Below are 25911 nucleotides of genomic sequence, written 5' to 3'. Positions count from 1 at the left end.
ACTGGGAGGAACGACCAACGATGCCGGGGAATATCCTCAGACATGTTCCCGCCCACCCTCTAATATAATTGGCTCACTTCATACGCGTAATCAATTACCTTGATTTCTATTGGTCTAATCTGGTTGTCAATCGCTTGGGGGGAAAACAGCTGAAAAGGATTGGTACAACGGATATGAACATGCCACAATGCACAACGCAGGAGGTGAAGCAGACATTACTGCTTCACAATTTTTGTTCATGTCTATATACCATTTTCTGTCAAGATATATATACATATGACCGCAGAGCGCTCGTTTATCTGTGCGTTATCGTTGGGCTATTTACACACGCCCCTCCACTACTGGTCTAGGAGGTCTTTACCTGTTCCTCACATTAAACCCCTTGTCTCTAACCAGACTTTCCCTCAAGGTGTGAACCTGCTCTTGGTATCCTGATATGAGGAAATAGCAGAATATAGTAAACACAGATATAGTGTGTTTGTTTAAACATTATATATTTATTTATTTCTGTTGGGTTATTTATTGATAAAGTGATGACAAACTTGCCTCTGCAATTGGCTGGTGGAATAAATAATATTATTATTATGATTATTCCAGATGCTGTCTTGAATTTCATGATAAACAATGCAACAACAATACTTAATAACATTTTGCAATTCATTGATATGCCTATACATCCTTTTACATTGACTATATTTAGTGTTACATTGTGTTTAGTGTTACATTGTGTTAACATCATATTTTGTTGAGCCATGCCAAAACTATAATATATCAAAAATATTAATATTTTTTCTGATTCACACTGATTTCTAACTACTCTGGGTAATAAGTTTGTGATTCACCTCTTATCAAATTATCATTTTCTCTAAATGTTGTCATTGTCCTTGACTGAAATCACACATTAACATGATATACCTCCAGAGCCATAGTACACCTAGTCTGGTTTTGCCATAGCACAAATTGGGTCTGGCAATACCAGTCTATAGTAGACCAGACATCCCCATTTTAGTGCGAGACAACCCCAACACCACCCCCCAACCCATTGTCATGGTAATGCTCCACTGGCACTGTTTATGAGTCCTGGTTGATGTGTGAAGAGCTCGTTGTTAATGGCCGAGCCCTGTTGTCCCACACAAAGGCAGGCTTTAACATTGACCCCAGAAAGCCTCCCTCCAAGCCCCCCAAAACCCTTCCTGCTTCCATAAGAGCAGAGCTCCATCTGAAAGGATTCTTTTGTGCTGAAGGGATAGGATCCAAGGCGAGAAAGAGAGCAAGTGAGAGTGGGGGAGGGGTTTGGGTGGGTTGGCTTAATACGGTGAGACTGGAATAAGAGGCGCCCATAAGTTCAGTAGTAGAGTGCTTGGCACAGGCTCTTGTAAAACCAGATTTTGTGAATTCTCGTGTATAGCCTCTCCCTCTGATGTTCTTATGCTTGAGCGACCTGCGTGACAGGTTTAGGGTGTGACATTCCCCAACAGTCATTTCAAGCATGGGAATTTTGAAAAGATGGCGGGTATGACAAGGAGGACAATGTAACAGATCCTAGCATTCCATTATTCCTTTTAATTAAAAAAATAAGTAATTAACTTCCTTCACAGAAGAGGGCAATAGGAGAACACTCTTATCTTATTTCTGAATCATTCATCAGTCTAAGCACCTACTGGTTAATTTCTCTGGATAATCTTGTATAGAAAGATTAAAAATTAGATTTTTTTTTTTTTTACCTTGACAGTGTCATTATAGGCATTTTCTTATTTGTTGACACTTACTTTGTACCCTGCAAATGTGAAAAAAGAGAATGAAAATGCCTTTAAGATTTACCTTGATATCCTACAAATACCCACTTTCACATACAAAACAGTATTTGAATAGTAAATAAACTATGTGAAGGGAATGAGAATACCTACAAGACTCATTTCCACCCCAGCCTCCTACTCCACCCCAAAAGGTTCGTCACTGAAACATTGCACAATACAATTAACTTGTGTTTTTACTTTATTTCTACGAAAATTAAGTAATGTGTGTTCAGTAAGTCATTTGCATTGTTTATGAATTATATCCATGTATAAAAGCAAAGCTTGGTAATCTGCTATCACTACCAGCCATCAATTGATGACCAAAAGAGAAAATACTACTATTAAAGGCAAACTGAAAGAAGTCCACATCCAGAATTACTCACAGAAAACCATTTTATCTGGAGGGAAAGTATTGGGGGGGGGGGGGGGTATAAAACAATTTGTGTAGCTTCAGTAGAAAAACAGAACCATGACTTGGGTGGGTCACATCTCTCCACATTGAGAAATGAGGATGGGCAGCTTGGGCTTGTTGTTGGGTCCTGTGGGTACATTCTGCAGGAGAGTAAAGGGGAGTTAGATCACAAAGGACACCATCATCTCTACTGCACAGTGCAGCAGTTTCATGCAAGATTCACCGAGAAATATTAGCCCTTCTGCTACAAGAAATAAAAACACGCCTGGCTCAGTTTATTAAAATGTGGACATGAAATTCCAATCTTTGATGCCGAGTTGAACATGAATGGTTATTTTGACAGAGAGCATAGTACACTGACACTGTAAGAGACACAACCACAGATGATTTATCCAATCTGTCGGATAATCTGTTGCACGGTGAGCTTTTTACCTCAATCTTTCTCATGACTAGCAATCCGTCAACAACTTTACCTGAAATGAAAAAGAAATATAAAACATTTAATGAAGTGCATATAGAGTAGACTAATGTGCCAGTCTAAACGCTGCGCTCAGCGAGAGACTGAAGACATTCGTCCAGATTTCATTAAAAAAAGTGGGTGGAAACAATTTGAGAGATTGAAAAATCAATCCAACGTATTTAGGGGGGTGCTTCCTAATGGGGCGGTGAATGTTTTGTTTTCATTCTCCACTCCAGTTTGTTTGGAGGACATCATTTCAATCCAGGCAGGTCTTTCACCCTATTGGAGATGTAGACAGTGGTTCTGATTGGCAGCGTTGGTTTTCAGGGCTGTTCTAAAACCAATGATTTTCAATGGAGATGTCGCCAGACTTTTGGAAGTAGAGATCTCGAAAGTCTGGTATCGCAAGACTACATATAGAGTGATAGCCATTGTTGGACGCGATGCAAAAATAATAATTATAATAATAAAAATGTCATACTCACCAAAGACTACATGCTTCCCATCTAACCAGTCACATTTGGTGCAAGTGATGAAGAACTGACAGCCATTGGTTCCTGGGCCACTATTTGCCTAGAATGCAGACAGAACCTTTGTTGGACCTTTGTTTGTTTGGGACTTTGTTACTATCCAGTACATAAAACACCGTCTTATAACATTATCTGGGTGATACTGTTTTTTTGCTTCCCTCTGGAATATGTAGGGGTGGGTCGTATGCCCACCTCCCTTGTTCTCTGTGAAGCGCATTGTGTTGCCTCTGGGTATGAAATGCGCTATACAAATAAAGCTTTGATTGATTGATTGATTGATTGATTGATTGATTATCATGTTGCGGTACGATGAAACATTTCTTAATTCTGTGTATGTCTATATGGGCTACATGCGTGTCAGTTGATAAAGATGTGTTGCACAACACATACCATTGAGAGGAGGCCTGGGGCAGAATGTTTCATGCGGAAGTTTTCATCTGCAAAGGGCCCTCTGTAGATGCTACAGATACCTGTACCATCGCCCTACAGGAGAAACACAGCCAAAATGCACAAGGTTATCACCTATGTTAACCAAAGATGTATTCTAGAAATACTGCTCATTTGGTGGAAATACTTAATTCATCTTAGGCATTTAAATATAGTTCACAACTTGTCCACTAGATGGCAAAATGAGCACACTAACCAAATGGTGCCTGTTTTTCTTTTTGAGTTTATGAACAGTCTGTTATGATGGACACTGGGCACAATGCTTGATGAATGAAACATAGCAGACTTTACTAATCGCACATTTGCAATATGTTGTGATGAGAATGTTGTGTGATGTTGAGAATATGCCAACATAATTGTTTCAAATAGGCCTTATCGTGACAATAAACCAACCCTCGGGCATGGTTCAAAATGTGACACTGAAGCAACATTCTCAGTGTCACAATAATAAAACCTGGCTGCTTGTCCAATGTCCAACGTGAAACCATACACCAAGGGGTAATAAACCTGCTGGGAGAAAAGTTGAGTGGATATACTCACGTTTACAAAGTCCCCTCCCTGGATCATAAAGTCTTTGATGACCCTGCCAGAGATGGCAATAAAACAAAATGTTACAGATTGCTGGTCTGGTCAAATATGGCACACATTTATATTCAGTGGTTGATCAATTTCTAACATTTGAATCCATTAAATGACAATTACAGTAGCTAGTGCTTTGTAAGCATGGATAGAGACCCCAAAAGAGGCAATGTTGTTGAAGGTCATTTAGTCAGTTATTAACTGTTGTTAATCATGCAAATAAACATCCAGGGAAGCAATTCTGACAGCATCATATCTTGCACGCACGCACGCGCAAACAAACAAAACCATACCTGTGGAACAGGCAGGCTTTAAAGCCAATAGGGACACCATCCTTCCTGTAGACAGAGTTAACAAAGGTAAATAGGACCATGAACAGGTAAGAAAACAAAAAGATGCCCTGTAGGATGAAAATGTAACACAGTACTAAAGTAGACCCCGCCCTTCTTTTATTGTTTAAACCAAGGTTACACTTCTGGAGCTCAAAACCAGAAGTGTTCAGAAGTTGGAAGTGAGGCTCTATCAACATAGAGCTGCTTTTTTTTTCTAGATAAAAAAAAAAAGAAAGAGAGTATGGCCTGACTGCCAATACCATCCTGATTTTGAAATCATGTACAGTTAGTGTGGCAGTAAATCTAGCATCTTAAAATAGTTAATAGGATAGATCACTCAAAAATCTAAGTTTGTCAAATGTTGTAACACTACCAAGTGGGTCAAATAGCAATGCCAAACAAAACAATGTAAGACAAAAATAGGAAGCACTAACAACTAAATGCAGCAAAAGGGAAGAAAGTGATGTGATTAAAATAAAACCACTATGACATGAATAAAAACTACTATGAAAAAGCTTTTACATAAAAATGAGTTTTGAAAAGAGACTTAAAATATGATACAGATTTAGCAGGCAGGGAGATCCACAATTGAGGGGCGCATGCAGCAAAAGCCCAGTCCCCCCTGGATTTCCCCTTAGTGTGCATAGAGATTAACTTACTTGAATTCTCCAGTACAGAACTGCCTGTAAATTACAAAACAATCACACAAGTATTACTCATAGGAAATAATATATCAAAAATATTTAGGATCTTCAGAACTTCGGAAATGAGGACACCACGCCTTAAAGCCCCAGTCCGTGATCTAAAAGTAAATACATTTCTTTTGTTTTGGTCAGTCATGTAACAGTTGGTGCGTGAGGAAAAATAATTCCTGTTGGAACTTGAAGAAATGTGGGCGTAAGAGATTTGATGTACAGAAAATACACACACATCCCAGAGAGAAAAGCGCCAAGTGCTCGACCACAAACTATATAACTGAAGAAAGACGAGGTCTGCACACTGTTTCAAAAGCTCAAAAAGGCTCAAAACCAATCTCTTCAAGAAGTACTACAACAATCCTCCCTCTTAAGCACTTATTGTATTTTATTGTATTGTATTTTAGATTGCTATTCTTGCACTTTGCCTTCAGCACTAGATTATGCTCTTAGTCACTTGTTTTAGAAAAAAGATGCACTTGTGAGTTCTGGTGAGTAGTAGTACATTGGCGTTTCCTACGTTAAATGCAATTATTGTTAGTCGCTTTGGATAAAAGCGTCTGCTAAATGACTGTAATGTAAAAAATGTAATGTAACCTGAAGAAGGCCATGGTGGCCGAAAAGGACTTTATCAAGTCACTTTGGGAGCTTTTGAAACAGTGTGCAGACCTCTCTTCTTTCTTCAATAAAATATAGTATCTCTCTCTCTCTCTCTCTCTGTGTCTGTCTGTCTGTCTGTCTGTCTGTCTGTCTGTCTGTCTGTCTGTCTCTCTCTCTGTGTCTGTCTGTCTGTCTCTATCTATCTGGAAACGCCATATTGACATGCTGGGTGCTTGACAGGCGTAGCAACAGTAACCAAGGGGGACGGGACTTAGCAAAGGTTCAGTTGTATTTACTTTTCGATGGCAGACTGGAGTTTTAAACAACCTTTACTTAAAGTCCAGGTTAACCCAGTTCAATTTTTTGTTATGAGCTTCACACACCACAGGAAAACATGTCATTAACCACCCAGCCAAATCTGAGTGATTAAAAATGTCGCTAAGTATATAAAATAAGGCTTCAAAATCGGTTAAAAATCAGCAGCATTCTCTGGTCTGAGACTGTGGGGGCGTGTCTGCTGAAGGCACCGAAGCCACACCCAATTGCGTGGGGAGGGGGTGTGGAGGGAAGAACCTGTCAAATAGTACCGTTCTCTGGTCTGCATAGTCACACTGGCACGCCGTCTCTTTTGTGGTAGGAAGGCACAGCTTTGTGAAAACAGGAGAGAGGAGTTGAAATTACACTTGTCTAATGAATCAAACGCACAGATGCTTCCTCCTAACCTACCTCCTGACAAACACAGGTAAAACTGTAGCTACTCTATACCAACGCGCCAGTGTTACTGCCCTTAGATGCAAAATACAAAAACAGGCAACGAGAAATGTATGAGTCTGTCCCTATTTTCTCCCTGCCACCTCCGGACCCATTCCTATCCCTCCCAGGCGATCCTGTCGTCCCTTGGGATCAATGGAAAAAGTTGTTTAAAATGTACCTTTTAGTCACTGGCTTGAACAGCGCTGATAGCGCGAAGAAGCGTACTACCGGAGTTGATAATCGGGACAGACTCATCCACTCTCGTTGGCAATGTTATGTGTGAGAATATTCTCACACATAACATTGCCAACGAGAGTGGATGAGTCTGTCCCGACGAGCACTCGGCTTCAACTTTCCCTCTCATATCCAACAGAACTGGAATGTTCAGCCAGTAGCCGCCGAGCACCGCTTCACTGGGAGAGGGTGCGTCTTTCTCCAGCTGCAGCTGGTCTACCTAACCATCCCCCTCGCTCCCACCTCCCGGTCTCCCGCTGGAGAAATATACTGTAACCATTACCGGTGAACCCATACGCACATCAGGTGCCACAAATATGGCAGGCAGTTTCTGTATAGTTAACGCTTATAGTCATAATATATCATCCGTAACGTTATTTGGTGGGTGGTCGCCTGGTCGGTGCTGCTAGCTGTTAGCTAGACTAAGGTTATATACACACTCCCATCTGCAAGCTACATAGCTAATGTTAGCTATAATTCCTCCTAAGATTACATAATTCATCATAGCTGACATTACCACATACATGTCAAGACATATTTTGTATATTAATAGCAGTGTATTTTCCTATTGCTTACGTTACCTAGCTAACGTTATAACGTTAATAAGCTATAAGCACACAAGGCAGCGGTGTCGGCACCAAAGGTTGATGCGACAGGAGAATGGAGGCCGGGGAGGGAGATGGTTGGCTCCGCCGAATTCACCAGGACCAGTCGTGAGTCCGTGAAACCCAAAAGCCTCATATTATAATTGCAGAAGCTTTCGGGAGTGAAATGTTTGCTGCAGAGGCGGGCGCTAGCGGTGACAGACTCTGTAACACCATGGCTCTTCAAAAATGCTAACCATTTGCTTCTCACTCCCATACTCGGGAGTGAAAGAAGCAGACCTTATCATCCCATTCCTGCTGGCATCCAGGAAGGATGCATTTTCGTTTAGATTTATGCATAGGCATTGCTAACTAAGAAAAACTAGCTAATTCTAGACTGTTGGTTAAAACTAGCTAATTCTAGACTCAAGATTGAGCAGGAAAACCGGAGATTCAAATCCGTTCTAGCTTTATATAGTGTTAGGGCGGGGATATGCTAAGAACACCGCTCTACGTCATCCGGTACCCGTTTTAAGCCCGCCCAGAAAATCCGGAAATCAAAACTGGTTAAAAACACAAAACTGGTCTAACTTCACAATTCAGTACTACACATGGTTCATCCCATTTTTACATGTTATCAGCAATGCATCACTAACACATAGAATGTGTTTTCAAGCAAATCTCTGATTTTGGTTAACTGGGACTTTAAGCATGTTCCCCACACGCAAGGGCTTCTCTGGATGCATCTCCATTTACAATTTTCATTTTCTAAAAGCTATGAAAAATAAATAAGGGTACACTCTCCAATTTCCTTAATAACATAAAAAATATGTATACAAATAACATTCCTTACCGAAAATTCTCTGCCGTCTTGGGAACCACATCTGCAAAGAGTTCAATTTTCATTCTTCCAACATCCTGAAAAGCAGTTGAACACAGAGCAGGCGTTAAAACTGACATAAAAGCTTGTATAGTAAGCATTGTGCAAAAAGATGCCATCAGTATCGTTTTGCTGTGGCACACACAAACAGATTTGAATATGACCAGACCATTCAAAGCAGTTACATCCTGTAGCACAAGGATACCCTCCCTTTCCTGACATTTTTTATTTCCTGATTTACTATTTCTTACCCCCTACGGTATACTAACACACAGAATACTGCTATTTGTGAAGTATACAGAGCAATGACATGATTATTTTGTCTAACGGAAACAAAACGGGTAACAATCACTCACAGTAGCAGCAAAAATAAAATATAAAGTTTTCACAACTTAGCAATGTGAGCAATGTGAAGAATTCTCATTGTAATTCCTTGTAATATATAATTGTGAGTGTGTAGGTTTCCTCTGCCTACAGACCTCCCACTAGTGTGCAGCTGGGGGGGGACAGTGGGAGGAACTGGTGGTACACATCCCCGGCTGTCACTGAGAGAAAGCGGGAGGGGGGGTCATTTTCAGCCCCTGTGAAAAGAGTCGCTTGTCCCTAAACGTCACTCGTAACCTCCCCACCTCTTACTAGAACCGACCCAACAGAACATGCCTTTTTCATGCAGTGTGAAGCTGATGTCGATGGGTGGTTGTTCTGTTGGCAGCCTGCTCTGTCCTGGAGGAAATATCTCGGGAGGAGACCCGCATGGCCACAGCCACGACTGACCGTCAACTCTCTCCCTCTATTCAATGCTCAGGCTGGCGTCCGGCAACAGGTACGAAATCAAATATTGAGTTGACCTTTTGAACTTCCCTCATTTATAGTACTGCGTTAAATCTTTTTTCATCCGTTTGTTGTTTCAGTAAGGTGAAATTACATTTAGCCTTTGTCCTTGACAGCCACTCTCCTGTCCCCAACTCCAACCGATCCTCTGGCAATCAAAAGTCTTTTTTATCATAACATTTACATTCAGATAGCAGGGCAATGTCGCTGCTCCAAGCCCTGGGTGCGATTATTATGGAGGTTGTAGGCAGGGAGTCAGTCTTTTATATTGTTTGTTGGTTTTGTTTGTGTGTTTATATAATTTTATATATAACTGTGATCTAGTGCACTGCAAAAGTATCGAATGACAGATTGCGGACAATTGCCGAGCAGATGCAGTCTGATAAATATTCTCTGAGTATGTTCCTAAACACATCCGTGAGTGAAAGGACATCAAACAGGGGCTGGTCGTGAGGCCTCACGGGCGAGGTCGCCTACCTTGATGACCCTGTGATCCAGCGCCACCATATCCAATGACAGATAGGGGCTAAAGCCAACAGATGCAGTCTGAGGTGAATCTTCACTGATTCCTACAGTCTACATCAGTGACAGGACATCAGCGGTTCAGGGGCTCGGCGTGAGGTCACAGGGGAGGTCGCCCACTTTGATTACACCCTGCCACCGTACTTCTGGATCTTCCTAAGATACTCAACTATCAGGGCAGGCGTGACATTTTTACACAGTATTTTACTTGATTTCTTATCTTTATCTTTTATTGTGTTTTATCTTCCTTCTTATTTTCCTGCTTTTTGTTTATTTTATGTCTATTTTTATGTACATTCTCTGTTCTAAAGCACTTTGAGCTGCATTTATTTGTATGAAATGGGCTATACAAATAAAGTTTATTATTATTACAATTATTATTATTGTATTATTATTATTATTATTATTATTATTATATACGGTTCAGTTCAATTCTACTGTGGCTTCTGAGCCCATACCTCAAAATCCCAAACTATTCAGTCATTTATTACAGGTGCGCTATTTCTTTATTATTGTACCCCATATATATATCAACTGTTTTGTGTAACAGCCTTCCAGGTTTGCACCAGCTTGTAGTTTGTGTGTTTGCATCAGCCAGCAATACTCCCAGTCCATAGAAGGTCCATAATATTTGTTTTGCATTTCAACTATGGTGAGAGTACTTTAAGTGACTTGTCATGGAAATCAGCAGGACATGCGAACCTCCCAACAGGATAGACTACCTGGGGGGGGAGGCAAGAAGGGCGGGAGGGACGCGGGGAGAGAGGGCGTGTGCGACGGGTTACTGGTTTACTTTCAGGAAGACAAGGCTGGGAGTCAGATAAGACACGCCTTAAAAGGCAACTCACACCACTGCACCTGCGCCAGTCTCACAGTACTGTAGGCAACACTGGAACCTGCGACTGCTTTGTGGAACATATGAAACTACTGCTACCAGCTGGAACATATGACTGACGCTGTGGGCTAGGATAAGCTGCAGACATTAACAGGTACATCGTATAGTGTGTAAATATTGGGAAGTGCTAATGAGATCTGTGTTTTAGAAATGTTTGAGGTAAAAGAGCTTCTACATACAATATGTGGACACTCTGAACCTTTTGGGCGGTGAATCTGGGAAGGCCACGCTGTTGTGCCATCAATGATAGCCTTTTTGTTTAATCAGATGTTGTGATCATTTTAACCCATTGCAAAGTATCAATTCTGTGTACGCAAAATTTTAAGTGCAGAAAAAGGAAGAGAACGCACATCATATAAAGTCTTAGAGAGGTGCCGCTAACGGATCAATGATCAACTAAATAAAGAGGAAGTGGATTGATTGGCTGACATTTCAGCTTACCAAACAAACTGACAAGCACATCTATTCTATTGACACACCTGGGGCTAATTGCACACCTGAGAATAGCTCCTTGTCCAATCATCTTGCAAGAATAGAATGTGTGGAAATACATTGCATAAACCTTTTTAAATATCACAATGAGGTACAGAAATCACCATGCGTTTCTGTACAGCTAATAAATTCACTTCCAGCATCTAGAGAAGAGCGTGCAGTTTCCTCTCTTTTTTTTAGTCATGCTAATTTTTAACTCATGGTGCGACAGTTGGAGGAAATGCAGAAAGAATGTGAACCAGAGGATGTTTACTTACACACACAAACACGCGCGCACACACACACACACACACACACACACACTAGAACTGTGACTGACAGCATTTCACGTATGTCATCATATATAAAAAGTGTAGAGTTTGGGAATTGAATAGAGTGCATAGAATTGTTAATGGAATATGTTGCTACATCCAATTACAGCCCATTTCTAGGACCATGTCTAGATTGCAGTTGGGTATGGAAATATGTGGAATTGACACGGCTCATCTTAGACACAAAGCACCTACTGCTAACTGCTGCATTAACCACGTCTTTTTCTCTTTGACAGCATCCACTTAACCATGGTGATACTGAACAGTGCAATGCTGTCCTCGGAGTCACGAATCCCCCCTGACGACGACAGCATGTTGGCCGTCTTGGAGCACTGGGAGGTGACCGGCGGCCATCACGTGGACAACACCCTGCAGTATCTGTTCCTCACGCTTTTCAAGCTGCTCCTGGAAATACTGATCTTGGCCCTCTGCTGGCGCCGCCTGCACGCCTCTTTCCTGGGCGTGTGCAACCTCTCGGTCCTCCTGGTTGACACCGCGTTAGTGTGGGTTATGGCTACTCTGTGGTTCCTCGGGCCGGAGCAGTCCCCTGTGTCGGTGTGTTTCGTCTTGGCGCACGCCTCTTCCCTGTACGCGATGCTGCCGCTGCCGATGCTGGTGTTGGGGCTTCTGGATTTCCTCCATGACCCGGGCTACTCCAGGTGTGGTCGCGCGCCGTGCCGCGTGCTGCAGAACTGCATCATGGTCCTGCTGGTGTGGGTTATGGCTGGGTTGTGCTCCTTCTGTTCGACAAACACGGAGGTGATGGTGACGGAATACACGTCAGGAAGGAAGGCTCTGGTGTGCGAGACGCAGGGCTCGCCGCTCGTCTCTTCCTCCTGCGTAGGCCTCTTCGCAGCAGTCTGTTGCGTTCTGCTTCCCCTCTCCCCACGGCTACCCATGTGGTTCAAGGAGGCCAATAGGTTGTCCGCTAAGAGGGACAGCGTTCAAAAAGCCCCAAAGAGTGACTTACACTCCTGCATGACAAAGCTGAGCGAGCCAGGAAGTGATGTGGAGAAAGCACTGGTGGTAGAGACAGGTCAACCCATCCCCCCCCTTTATGTCAGTTTAACTCTGTGTTTCGCTGCTACATGGATGCCGTACCTGGTCATATCTATTGCCTGTCAACTCTTGGGCTTTATGGTACCTGCCTACATCACTGTCAATCTACTGTGGTTTGAGTGTGCAAAGAGCCTATTGGTAGGGGTGGTATTCTGGCGCAAGAATGACGATCTGGGACCTTACACTGATCTTCCTGATGACGTCTGTGAGTGGGGCGTTTTCTGGAACTTAAGTAAAGGACCCAAACCTGCTGTGTATCAGGACAAACACCCAGAGGCAGTTTTCTGCCTGTCAGGTGAAGACAGAAACATTACTACATGCCTGAAAGGAAAAGATTCACCAGGACACGACTGCTTTCGTGAGAGCTAAGATTTAACTGCATCAAGAGGAAGGAAACTAATCAAGTACCTTAAGTGTTTCTCTGTTGTGATCCAACTTTCCACAAGTTTCAGATACAAAAGGAAGTTTCATATACGAGGCGGACAAAGGATTAGCCTCAATGTGAAAAAGGAAGGAACCACTCCCACACTTGTGGATAAATACTCAGTATGTTGCAAAACAGCAGGTCAATGCTAATATTTTGTCTTCAGAGGCCAATAAAATGATGTTCCTCTCTCTCGTCACACACACTCCACAAACTAGTCGTGCAGAACAGCGAACACGAAGCGAAGAGGCTGTACAAACAGGGCTACTTGTATGGCCATTGGCCAATTAGCCATGTCTGATACAAATCTCTCCCCGAAAGCTTTAAAACAAAACGCAACAACCTTCTATGTTTAGCCCTTTGTCTATTATTGTATAATAAATACTTCAGTCACTTGAGCTTGTTTTCCATCCCTTGAACACAGCCTTGAGGTGGTACATTGCAAAATGCCATGAACCTGCTTTACTCCCTCTTCAGAACAATGGTACCGGTTCTGATTCAAGTTTTTCCTGTTTTACTTTTGGAATGTAGCTCCAACCAACTGGTGATGGTGAAGGCCGAGCCTTTCAGGGCTATTATACTCCTTATTAACAAGTTAACATGTCCCTGGATCCCCAAAACATGTCTGGATGTTCTGCTGAGAACACCACTCAGATTAAGCGTTCTTGCCTTTAATACGCCTCGGTTTCAGGCCAGTTCTGGACAGCTTTGACGCAAATGAGTTGCTGCTCCCCACCCCATCCGTACCTTCAGGGGTTCAAACAATGCAGCAGGATGTTTCTGGCTCAACGGATGTGCTGTAGATGTTACAGATAAGCTTCTCATTGGCCACCAGGGGTCCGAATTAACTTTTTGGCTCATGACAAATTCTTCTTTTTTTTTCTACCAGGCCCAAAATAATATTATAGTGTTTTTTTTTCTAATATGTATCCTTCTGATGTCAGAAAGGTAGGAAAATCTCAACGGCTTGTTTAATCACGTTTTCAGAATTTGGCTGCCTACAAAAAACGGACTCAGTTTTTTTTTAATTTCACTGTTACAGTTTAGTAGGCCCAGAGAGGCCCAAATGTATGTGCACAAGTATGGGAACTGAGTTTTTGTCATAGAATGGGACCTTTAAAATGTTGAGAGAGTATTTTGATGAAATGTAATTTGCTGTTCCATTCATTACATTAAATGTCTGAGCAATGCTTTTGAAATGTTTACAGCCTACTGATTACTAACGGTTTGACTGTCATAAGCACAACTAGGAGTATAGATAGATCATGGCTTGCACTGCGCTCACCGCTAGGTTCCACACACAAGTTAGAAAATAAAAATAAAATAAAATGTGATATCACTACACTTAAACACTTTTATTTAGTCTATTTATGCTGCCTAGTCTCGCAGCCTATGCTAACCTAGCCTTTTAGCAGTATCTATAGCAAGGTAGCTAACCGGAGTGAAAAGCTAGACATGAATTGAATTTGTCTTGGCAAGGCTTCCTTGCTCTACAATTAGCTCATGTGTAGATTATTTGATTGGACTGATGATAAGCTATAGGAATTGGCTCAATTGGAGGTTTTGGTGACACCTACACCACCATCGCCTCCAATTTCACTCTCCACTGTGACAGGCATTGTGCCAGATATGGTAAATGGACTGCACTTATATAACGCCTTTCCACCTTAGCGGCACTCAAAGCGCTTTACAATGGCCTCTCATTCACCCATTCACACACACAGTCACACACCAATGGCGGTAGCTGACATGCAAGGTGCTAACCTGCTCATTGGGAGCAATTTGGGGTTAGGTGTCTTGCTCAAGGACACTTCAACATGTGGACAGTCGGAGCTGGGATTCGAACCACTGACCCTTCGATCATTGAACGACCCGCTCTACCAACTGAGCTACAGCCGCCCCATGTGTGTCCAAGGCCATTTGGGACAGCCTGGTGGCTGGGTTTCTGCCTGTATCAAAGGCTGCTGATTGGCAGAAGATCACCCTGGGCTTCAAGGAGGGGTGGAACTTCCCCAACTGCGTGGGAGCAATGGATGGGAAGCATGTGGTAATCCAAGTACCACGAAATTCAGGTTCCCAGTATTTTAATTACAAAGGAATGATACTCTGTTGTACTTCTGGCAGTGGTGGGTGTCGAGTATCTCTTCAGGGTGGTGGATGTTGGAGCCTTTGGTCGGAGCAGTGATGGAGGGACCCTTGCTGCCTCCGTCGTTGGAGAAGACGTGCGGTAAGAGAAGCTGGATCAACCAGAAGATGCTCCTCTCCCGGGCGTTGACCACCTGGGGACCAGGCCCCATGTCTTTGTGGGTGATGAGGCTTTTTCCCTCAGTTAAGTCTTGGAATTGATTAGAGCTATTATATATATATATATATATATATATATATATATATATATATATATATATATATATATATATATATATATAAATAATGGTACAGCAAGTAGCCTTCACTGATGTTAGTTGACGATGATCGCAGACTGGTTAGACAGGACACATGCTGTATAGAACTATATTTTAAGAGAACAACTCTCTCTCTCTCTCTCACACACACACACACACACACACACACACACACACACAAGGGTTCACTGGCGAGAGAGAGAGACAAAAACAGGGAAAGCGATATAGAGAGAGGGATCGAGAGAGAGGGAACGAGAGAGGGAGCGAGAGAGAGAGAGGGAGAGAGACTGAGTGAGAGAGAGAGAGGGAGAGAGAGGGAGCGAGAGAGAGAGAGAGACGGAGCGTGAGAGTACTCAGTAGATGTCGGACAGAGATTCCTGCTGATGGCTGACTGCTGTATCTGCTCCAGTGAGTAGGAGAGAAGGGCTACAGGTATGTGTGTGTGTGTGTGTGTGTGTGTGTGTGTGTGTGTGTGTGTGTGTGTGTGTGTGTGAGAGAGAGAGAGAGTGGGAACTAAAACTAGTACAAGTCTGACACCTAGTGGTTCACTTTGGACCATCTTACATCCACACAAGGATTTAGATGTTCTAGTGCCTAAATACAGTATCAAATCATTTTCTATATCTTGGGTCTGACTCAATCCTGACTAACTCAATAGCCTTCTCTTGAAGGGGTGCAGTACTATTCTAATGACTTGTTTTCACATTTTGGTACAACACTATGTCAAACGTATCTTAACTAATCTTTTATTATTGGTTTATATTGTTGAATGAATTTTTCAAATTCACAATGGCCTCTCCTTCACCCATTCACACGCCAATGGCGGTAGCTGCCATGCAAGGTGCTAACCTGCTCATTGGGAGCAATTTGGGGTTCAGCGTCTTGCCCAAGGACACTTCGACATGTGGACAGGAGGCGGCGGGATCCGAACCGCCGACCGTACGATCATTGGACGACCCCCGCTCTACCAACTGAGCCACAGACGCCAGTTCAGCCAGAAAGACTTGCTGTCACGCCCTCCACCTCCACCTCGCTCCAGAGTTCTCTGTCTGCAACCAGTCACTCTCTGGTTCCTCCCTGCTCAGCTGATACCTGCCCCTGACACCAGGGGTGAAGTCTGCAACCAGTTACTCTCTGGTTCCTCCCTGCTGAGCTGATACCTGCCCCTGACACCAGGGGTGAAGTCTGCAACCAGTTACTCTCTGGTTCCTCCCTGCTGAGCTGATACCTGCCCCTGACACCAGGGGTGAAGTCTGCAACCAGTCACTCTCTGGTTCCTCCCTGCTCAGCTGATACCTGCCCCTGACACCAGGGGTGAATTCAGCCCCAACAAAACGTTTATTGAAACGGAAACAGTGGTGCTTTGGAACACCCTCCTGATTGGTTAACACAGAGAAAACGTTTAATTCAACCCGGAAAGTGTAACATAATACAAACAGTATTTGTATTACACCGTTCTCAGATCGAACTCACCCAAGGCAAAAAAACTAAAAAAAACTAATATAGGCTGCGCATACTCAATGTTACGGAAGAGCATTAGGGACAACAGCAGTTTCTTTTTTTTTTTTTTTAACTTCTTAGTTTAAAGTCAGAAATTCTGACATTTTTCTCAGAAGTTATTTCTGACTTTTTTTCTCAGAAATTCCGAGTTTTTTTCTCAGAAATTCTGACTTTAATCTCAGAAATTCTGACTTTAATCTCAGAAATTCTGACTTTAATCTCAGAAATTCTGACTTTAATCTCAGAAATTCTGACTTTAAACTCAGAAGCTTAAAAAAGTAATGAACTCAGTTGTTGACCCTAATGCTCTTCCGTACAATGTCGTATGTGCGTCGGTCATGTTGATGTTCTAGCTAACGTCACGCTTGCTAGCTAACTGCCCCGGGGCTAGCTCTACCTCGCTAGTCTATCTAAAGAAAGGAGCCTGCTAAAACTAGCTCACTATAACTTAGTTAGTTAGTTAGCCAGCTAAGTTCATTAACATTTCGTGAATGGAACTGAAGGCTAGCTTACTTAGATAACGTGGACTAGCTAGCTTGCTAACTAACGTGGTAGGGAACTGCCTGCTACAGACATTTAAGGTTATTTCGCAAAACACACTCACCTGCCCGCCAATGGTCACATCAAAGAACACATGTGGGTTGTTGGGATTTGATGGTTGAACATTCATTGTGTGTGTTTTCTTTTGTCTCAAGCAGCAACAGACCAATAGGTTAACGGGATACTTTATCCACTCTCTTCTGAAAACACACTACAGATACGCTGCAATTTCAAATGGTCTCTGTCACACTGTGCTACGGTGGCCGACAGTAGACAATACTAATGCTCGCTATTGCTCGATAGAAACATGAATGATCATCACAAATTCACCATTAACTGTAGTGAATTATGTTTTGTGTTTAAATGTGCTATATGTTTCTGTCCTGCTTTGCTTGTTTGGCCTTGTGTTTATACTTTGCTGTATGTTTTTAATTATTAAACTAATTGTAACTGTAACTAATTAAACTATTGTTTTAATGCCTTGATACTTCTTAGGTTGCTTTAACATCAAGCCAGGAACAACAGGGGAAAATTAGTTCGCTAATCCTGGCACATTTACAATTGTAAAATTGTTGATTAATGTACAATGTCCCTGAATCAAATAAACCAATAAACTAAACTAATTGGTGTGAGCCCTGTGTAGCAAATATAAATGAGACATCGTCCACTCCTATGTGCCTGGTAGGCAAATTGCAATCTGTTTGATGATTTCTATATAGTATCCCCACCCCAAACACACACACCTTTCTGTGAAGGTCGTCATTACAAATAATAAACGGTTCTTTCTACATGTATAAATAATGGTTGATAATGCTTCACTTTTATAGGTTGCTTATAATTGACATGGTGGAAAAGACAGAAGTTGAAACAAATAGGAAATAACAAGCAACGCTAGAAAAAAGTTACAAAGTACAACGAAAGGGTAAGGTTTTGTTGTGGGGTTTATTGGTTGAAATAAAATATTACAAACTAGAATTCCACACAATGCAAAGCATGCTCTCCTCTGAGAAAAACCACAACGAAATGGAACAGTGACGCAAGTAATTTTTAACTGGCTGTTCTTAAGCACCATGATCAAAAAGGTTATGAAAGTGTTGTCTATAAACCCAAATGGGTTGGAGAGGAAAACTAGCAGAAGTAGTATGCCTCTTGCAAAGTTCAGTACACTATGTAAAGTAATAAGGTTTCTTGACGTTGATTCCGTATTCAGACAGTGCTGGAGACAGGTCATCCATGGTCAACGTGTACTTCTTATCCTACAGTGGAGTACAGATTCAAAGACCCAAATAATTAAAGATACATTCATTATGTCTCATGAAACATTTCATGCACTTCGTCTCATTTAATTCCAGGTGAGGGCAAGATATCGGCAGAGGACAAGATGTGTTACTCTGATGTTTTATTTGATCATCTGGAGAGGTGCTATATCACGGGTATCCATTTTCCTTATCATATTACAACCTGTGATGTCAGTAAATCCCGAATGAGATTAAGGCCATCTGTCTAAAACCTAACCTAACTATACACACTATAGTTAGGATGTACTTAAACACTATACACACTATCAGGAACACACAAACCTGTTCAGATGTACTTAAACACTATCAAGAACACAAACCTTTGTCTTGTTTCTGGAGCTTCCTGAGGCGGTGCCCTTCATTTTACAGTGCTGCAAGGCATCATTGGCAATGTCTGAGATAAACTTCTGAGCGGCTAGAGAGATCAGACGGATTCTAAAAGCAATATGGGAAAAACAACACAAATCAAAGGCAAAGAATTGAGCAGAAGAAGAAAATAAGAACAGTTTTCATAGCTATAAAAATGAGTGGATTCATCCTTACATTCGTGGATCAGATGCCTCAAAACCAGCCCGATTAAGGTAGTAGCCCGTCACTGCATCTGGGATCTAGGAAACACATGACAGACTGTTAATGGCACCTAATTAAAAAAACCAAAGTCACAGTACATCTCTGTAGTTTATTCAAGAGATTGCTGCCAATTGCCATTAAAATGCACAGAAGGGGACCAGGCTCACTGTAGGGGTGTAGTCCTCCAATTGCATTAAAAAGTCAGCCAGTGGTGTGGTGGAGATGATAGGTTTCACATCTCCATTGGCAATGCCACAGGGAACATAAACGCCGTTGGACACAGACGTGTCGGCCGATGATGTGGCCATTGCAGCTGAGGTTGAAGCTGTAACAGAAAAAAGGTGCATCGGTTTTGAATCCTCAAAATGCAAAAAAAAATCATATTTACATCACAGACTGGCATCAAACACCATATGTAGGAGCAATATAACGATAAAGAGCTTTCCATAAAGCACCAAGCACTGCTCATTTAGTTAAAATCTGTCATCCCATGGATTTGGAGGCTAATCTAGCCCTTTTCAGTCCTGTACCCAGCAAACACGCAACGTCAGGGAGACGTTCAGATCATGTCTTAATAACGTCCGTCGGTCCTGAACCCCGTGTGTTCGTCTGCTGGACCCCTCAATATTCACACGTCTGGCTTGGACCCCTCTAAGACGTCTGTGGACGTGCAAAACGGGTTCAATATCTGAACGTTAAAAAACATTCATTCTGGCTCCTAATTGGATGTCTTTGGACGTCCGAAAAAGACAAAAAAAGACATCTAAAAGACGTATGTTAGACGTGTCTTTGCTCAGTGGGTAGTCGCATGCTGGCTCATCCATGCAGGAACTCTGCGACTACAGGACTGAAAAGGGCTAGAGGCGAATCGTAATTGATATGTCTAAATCAATAAATAGAAATGTATGAATCGTATGATGAAAAGTTATTTGATCATGAAAGTTATGTTAAAATCCCTTACCCTAACGTTACGTTATTTAGAAAATTCCATCTGCTGTTAGCTTTATTGTTCCTCTAACCCCGTTTATTAGCTTCCGCTTCAAAACAGTCGCACTTACACGCGTGCTATTTTAATCATAATATACCTTAGCTTGAGAGGAGGTAGATATATAACCTTATCTTACTTACCGTTGATCAAAACAGACGGGATACTGCTTACATTCGCTGCTGCGTTATTGTTGGTGATGCAATTACTGGAAGTGGATGAATGTGAAGAGGAACCCCCAGAAGTCACGGGCTGATTATCGATGTTCATGTTGTTGTTGTCCGACTCGACTCGTCTCTGATCGGGTAAAATATGCAAAACGGAACAAAAGAAAGTAAATTGGTTGAAATGAAATCACCTAATTCGTTGCACAAATACCCAATGACGATAGTGAAAATTAAGAAAATCTAGTAAAATACGCTCATTCGTGTAAAAAGATTAGTGACTAAAACGCACCCCCTCCCTACCAAATGTTTTGCATGATCTAGGACACTTCCGTGTGCAGCGGTTATATTGTCCGACGCAACCTCTATTTGCTGTCATATGGTTCCGGTAGTTTAACTCATGCTTTGATGTCAATTGGGGTGAGATGAGCCAAGGAATGGAGGAATGAACATGCAGCGAAACTGCTGTAGTTGTTATAAGGTAGGTTGGCCAGCTACTAAATATTGACTTATTTCACATGTTCGCGTTTATAAGTATGAGATGGCGGAGTGAATGAGAGTGTCCTATTTTACGATCGCTATACCTACCTAGCTAGATAGTCATGTTTAACGTTCGTTATGTGCTTTTATTTTACTATACGTTAAAACCATGGCCTAGCTTTCTGCGCGACTTAACCAGAAAATCATTTAAAAAAACACTACACTATAACGGTAGCCAGGCATTTGTCATGCCAATATTAAACCTACCAAAACCAAACCTATTATCTGAGAGTTAAACATGTTTAATTTAAGTCTATCTATGTGATCTATGCGAGTATGATTTCTGAAACACCACTAATGTTAGGCTTGGCCTGACCTTGATTGACCTTTGCCTCTTCTGAAGCCCATCTTCTGTAGGCGTGTTCATTCTCATAGCAACACCTCAGCTGCAGCAGGAACTACTGTATGATTGGTTAAAGCAACTGGCTCAATAAAGCATCCTGAGGTGATGTGTATGTTTTTGTCATTCTTATTCTGCTAGCATGCCTGCAGCTGTTCATGTCATCATCGTGGGAGCGGGGAACCGTGGGGAGACATACGCACAGTTTGCCTGTCTTCACCCCGAACGCATGCAGGTATCAGGAGTAATCATCCGTTAACTAGTCACCACTAACTCTTCTGACTTTAATTGATGACTGCAATTAGATGTTTTCATGGATGGCATAGTTTTTCTTTAAGTAAAGATATTATGTTTACATTCTAAATGCATTTAATAAACTTATATTCAGCCTGTCACTCATGTTATGTCTCGTTCGTAAGCCTATTAATCTAATCTTGACTGTGGTTGGGGGGACCTGATAGAAGATAGTGAATTACACATTTATAGCAACTACAAGTGTTATTCACATTTGTTTTAGGTTGTAGGAGTAGCTGACCCCAGGAAATTTGCCCGAGAGAAACTCCAACAACAGCACAGAATAGCAGATCAAAATGTATTTGAAGGCAAGTGTGTAAAATGAATAATTTAGACTCCCTCAAGTATTTACTGCCTCCAACCTCATTTAATGCTTTATTTATGATGGTTTTGTTTCTCAGATTGGCACACTATAGTAGAGAGAGAGAAATTTGCAGACGCTGTGTTTATTTGCACACCAGACCGTCTTCACAAGGTAATGCACCACATGGAAAGTCTTGTTCCCATGCAATCAACTGTTTCATTAACTATGAGCACAGATGCCCTTAGGTAAAATTGCTCTCTCATCACGGTTACAGTATACTTTGATAGTAGGTAGTGTTATACTTGAATTAATAGACCCATGATTCATCTTCTCAACCTGATTTGTCCAGGATCCAGCTGTGGCACTGGCAAAGCGAGGCTACCATGTTTTACTGGAGAAACCTATGGCTGTGAGTAGCAGCACTCAGATCACACACCACGCACATCTTCATTTCAAGTATGCGGACACACTATCTCTATAATGACCTTATGAGAATAATGAAATAAAGATGTCTGTAATAGTGTTTTGTATTGTTTTAGGTGAATATGTGGGGGTATTTTGTGTTGTTTTAGATGATGTTTAGGTATTTTGTATGGTTTTAGGTAACGGCTGAGGATTGCACAGAGATTGTGGAGACTTGCCTCCAAAGTGATGTTATGCTAACTGTGTGCCATGTTCTTCGATATGACCCTGTGATACACAAGATAAAAGTAAGTGACTTTTACCACAACGTCTTCCAAAATAATGTGAAACTGTCTTAGGACCAGTACGTGTTGAGAGAAGGTCAGGATGATTGCAAAAGGTCAAAGTTGATAATCGTTAGGACATTGCCTCTTAGTCTGATTACTACTGACCAAACATTGTCTCTCTTAATCGAATTGCTATGAAAAATCTAAAAGGCTTCAACATAAAGGTGCGCAGCAATTGGAAATAATTTGACAATGTTAACTTCTGTTGGAAAGGACTACCATGATTAATGACTAAGTACTTGGGTGAAAATGCATGGATGATCCTGCAGGTGCTGATTGACAGTGGAGTGATCGGAGATGTGATCCATATCCAGCACCTGGAACCGGTAAGGTTTATACCAAAGTATACTACGATACAGGTAAATACAATGTAGCTACAGCTTTAAATGCAGATTCCAGGAATGCTGTAGCACTATCTTGATCCATATTGACCTGTCTAGTGTAAGATTACACATGTGTTCATAGACCTGTATCGTACTTGTCTCTCCTCAACCATTCTCATATACAGGTAGGATTCTACCACTTCGCCCACTCCTTTGTTCGAGGGAACTGGAGGAATGAAGCCGAGAGCTCCTTTGCCCTTTTGGCAAAATCCTGCCACGACATTGACTTGATACATCACTGGGCTGGAGGGCGCAGGTGAAACATTAGTAGACAAAACAATTAATGATCAATTTGTAGCTCAAACAAGCTATTTTACACTCCCAGGCTTATATATCCACTGGAGTTACTGGAACTGTGCTGGACAAGACACTTTGAACTAGGCCACCACACTACGTTTCAGGACTCATTCAATAATGAAATTAACAATTATATAAATAATGATACTACAGTAAAACCTCTATAAAGATTCTGCCTTGCACGATGTACAATGTAATGTAGGAGTTAGGAAGCACATGAGTTAAAGTCAATCGTTTTGGAATGACGTGTTTTAGAACATGAATCATCTTGTATTTCACAGGTGTTTGAAAGTATCGTCGTTCGGATCTCTCAGCCACTTCCGCAAAGAAAGCAAGGTGTGTCTAGAGGGGTAGTGAAGAATCCTTCACTAGTAAACGATACCACATCTCTATTGTTAAAGTGCATTTCGTAACTGTAGATTGCATGGCTGTGTGGAAATGTACATTTTTATTTCCCTTTCATCATAAATGATGTCTGAGAGATGATTGAATGATCACATTGTCTTAGCCTGCAGGTGCTGCCGATCGCTGCCTACTCTGTCCGGTAGAGAGAGACTGTTCATACTCGGCCTGCAAGATCTATCTGGACAGAGTTAAGAAGGTTGATTAGACATTCTTGCAGTTCCCATTTCTATCACTTATCTACTTAGTCCTGTACAGTCACAGTTATATCACTCTTGTGCTGTCATCGGTGTAGGTACGTAGGACTGTAGGAATTGTCCTCTGCCGTAGTTTAGCTGCATCTAACTTGGTTACACAGTGGATTCCTATCAATCCATTGATTTTAAATATGAAAATGACAGAAAAGTGATATTTTTCAACGTTACAAACACCAGTGACTTTTGATAATTACATTTTGAATGTTATTAATGAGAAAGGAATGTGTGTGTTTCTTAGGGCCATGTGGACTGGCCTGTGTCAGTCATCTGCTCTACCTCGCTCCCTGACATCGAGTCTGTGACCAGTGCCCTAAAGACGGGGCCCTACGGACGCTGCGTCTACGAGTGTGACAACGACGTCTGCACCAACCAGGTGAGAACATCTCAAGGCTGGTGAAACCATATTCTCATACCTTTACTTTTAAGAAAGAAGAAATGTAAACTAATGCAAATCCACCCTCTCGGGCACTTATTGTATTTTAGATTGCTGTTCTTGCACTTTGCCTTCAGCACCAGATTATGCTCTTAGTCACTTGTTTTAGAAAGGAGATGCACTTGTGAGTTCTGGCAAATGCAATTATTGTTCAGACCTGCAAACTTGTCACCTTTTGGCTACAGTCACCTTTTTTATGTTAACCATGGTAGTTTCAGTGAATCTAGAGGGTTTTAGTTTTGTATGTCGTCACCTTTTTCACTACTCCAGAGTTTGCAGGTCTGATTGTTAGTCGCTTTGGATACAAGTAAATGTAATGTACTGTAATGTAAACTAACCAGCTGTATGGACATATCTGATTTGACTTTGGTGACTAGTCTTTGGTGACTAGTCTTTGGTGACTAGTCTTTGGTGAGTAGTCTTTGGTGAGTAGTCTTTGGTGACTAGTCTTTGGTGACTAGTCTTTGGTGAGTAGTCTTTGGTGACTAGTCTTTGGTGACTAGTCTTTGGTGAGTAGTCTTTGGTGACTAGTCTTTGGTGAGTAGTCTTTGGTGACTAGTCTTTGGTGACTAGTCTTTGGTGACTAGTCTTTGGTGACTAGTCTTTGGGCTGAGTCTGTGCTCTCTCTTTCCCCTTCACTCTGGTCCCTTCCCTCTTCAGGTTGTGAACATGGAGTTTGAAGGTGGTCTCACAGCCGCCTTTTCCATGGTGGCATTTACAGAGGAGATCTGTAAGCGGAGAACAACCATTTGTGGCAGCAAGGTTGTCTTTTGACTTATTCTTCCTGTGTGTGAAGTAATATCCCAGGATTATAGTTTGTTCCTCTTCGTGTCACGCAATCTTTCAAATGATCCCATTTCACAGGTAAAGCTGGATCCATGAAGCTAATCCCCATCTTTCCTATAGGGGGAGCTGTCTTACAATGGTCATGAGATTCGAGTGTTTGACTTCCTGACGCAGAGAGCCACAAATCATACAGAAGAAACCAATGCCCCCGGGCGCTTCGGCGTGGGTGGCCATGGGGGGGCGGACTATCACCTGGTCGATGCCTTCATCTCTGCTGTGGCGGTGAGCACAATGCTGTTTGTATTGCACAACTACACACGTCCTGGTCCCTTTCACCTCTACCCCAGATCTGTTACTGTTTGTTTGTGTGTGTGTGTGTGTGTGTGTGTGTGTGTGTGTGTCTACAGAGCGGAGATAGTTCCTTGATCCGTTCAGGTCCAGAGGAGACTCTGTTGAGCCACAAGCTGGTGTTTGAGGCGGAGCGAGCCAGACTGGAGAGCAGGGTGGTATTCTGTGGGACTGGACAAGAGTAGAGGAAGACAAGTGAAAGTGAAGTGATCCAATCATCACCATTTTAATCAGTTACACACATGAACACTAATGATCATTTAATAATGTAGGCCTGTATGGTATATTAATCGTGTTCAATTTTCTCAGGGATTTTAACATTCAATGTAAATGACTGTACTGTTTGGTGGACTGACATGTATGAACCTACAGTAATATTTTGATTAAAATATATGAAAAATACTGATGATTTGTCAGTGTCCTGGATTAAATAAATAAAAAAACTTCATTTTTGAAATTGCACCGATCCACTATCTATAAAAC

At 41.9% G+C, this 25911-nt stretch overlaps 3 protein-coding genes across 3 annotated transcripts; 1 reads left to right on the top strand and 2 right to left on the bottom strand.

Moving 5' to 3' along the window:
* Positions 1-2190: 2190 nt before the first annotated feature.
* On the bottom strand, positions 2191-17499 carry ppih (peptidylprolyl isomerase H (cyclophilin H)). The gene is made up of 9 exons (XM_084436408.1): positions 17343-17499; positions 8276-8340; positions 5216-5239; positions 4518-4562; positions 4186-4228; positions 3589-3681; positions 3154-3241; positions 2641-2681; positions 2191-2348 (listed from the first exon to the last, which is right to left on the bottom strand). Exons 1-9 carry the CDS (start codon positions 17406-17408, stop codon positions 2280-2282), a joined length of 534 nt encoding a protein of 177 aa, XP_084292534.1. The 5' UTR covers positions 17409-17499; the 3' UTR covers positions 2191-2279.
* A 722-nt stretch (positions 17500-18221) lies between these two features.
* On the bottom strand, positions 18222-20623 carry taf10 (TAF10 RNA polymerase II, TATA box binding protein (TBP)-associated factor). Its single transcript, XM_084436406.1, has 6 exons — positions 20599-20623; positions 20275-20428; positions 19314-19471; positions 19120-19184; positions 18897-19011; positions 18222-18534 (listed from the first exon to the last, which is right to left on the bottom strand). Exons 2-6 carry the CDS (start codon positions 20399-20401, stop codon positions 18445-18447), a joined length of 555 nt encoding a protein of 184 aa, XP_084292532.1. The 5' UTR covers positions 20402-20428; positions 20599-20623; the 3' UTR covers positions 18222-18444.
* A 42-nt stretch (positions 20624-20665) lies between these two features.
* LOC311307579 (putative oxidoreductase YteT) lies at positions 20666-25906 on the top strand. The gene is made up of 14 exons (XM_084436401.1): positions 20666-20776; positions 21317-21410; positions 21693-21777; positions 21871-21944; positions 22123-22182; positions 22376-22483; positions 22792-22848; positions 23031-23161; positions 23484-23538; positions 23711-23803; positions 24100-24234; positions 24955-25056; positions 25201-25362; positions 25488-25906. The coding sequence occupies exons 2-14, from the start codon at positions 21318-21320 to the stop codon at positions 25611-25613; spliced, it is 1281 nt and encodes a 426-aa protein (XP_084292527.1). The 5' UTR covers positions 20666-20776; position 21317; the 3' UTR covers positions 25614-25906.
* The last annotated feature ends 5 nt before the right edge of the window (positions 25907-25911 follow it).

This window comes from Borostomias antarcticus, assembly GCF_949987555.1.
Source record: "Borostomias antarcticus genome assembly, chromosome: 3".
Lineage (NCBI taxonomy): Eukaryota > Metazoa > Chordata > Actinopteri > Stomiiformes > Stomiidae > Borostomias > Borostomias antarcticus.
This window is presented reverse-complemented; position numbering and strand designations above follow the sequence as displayed.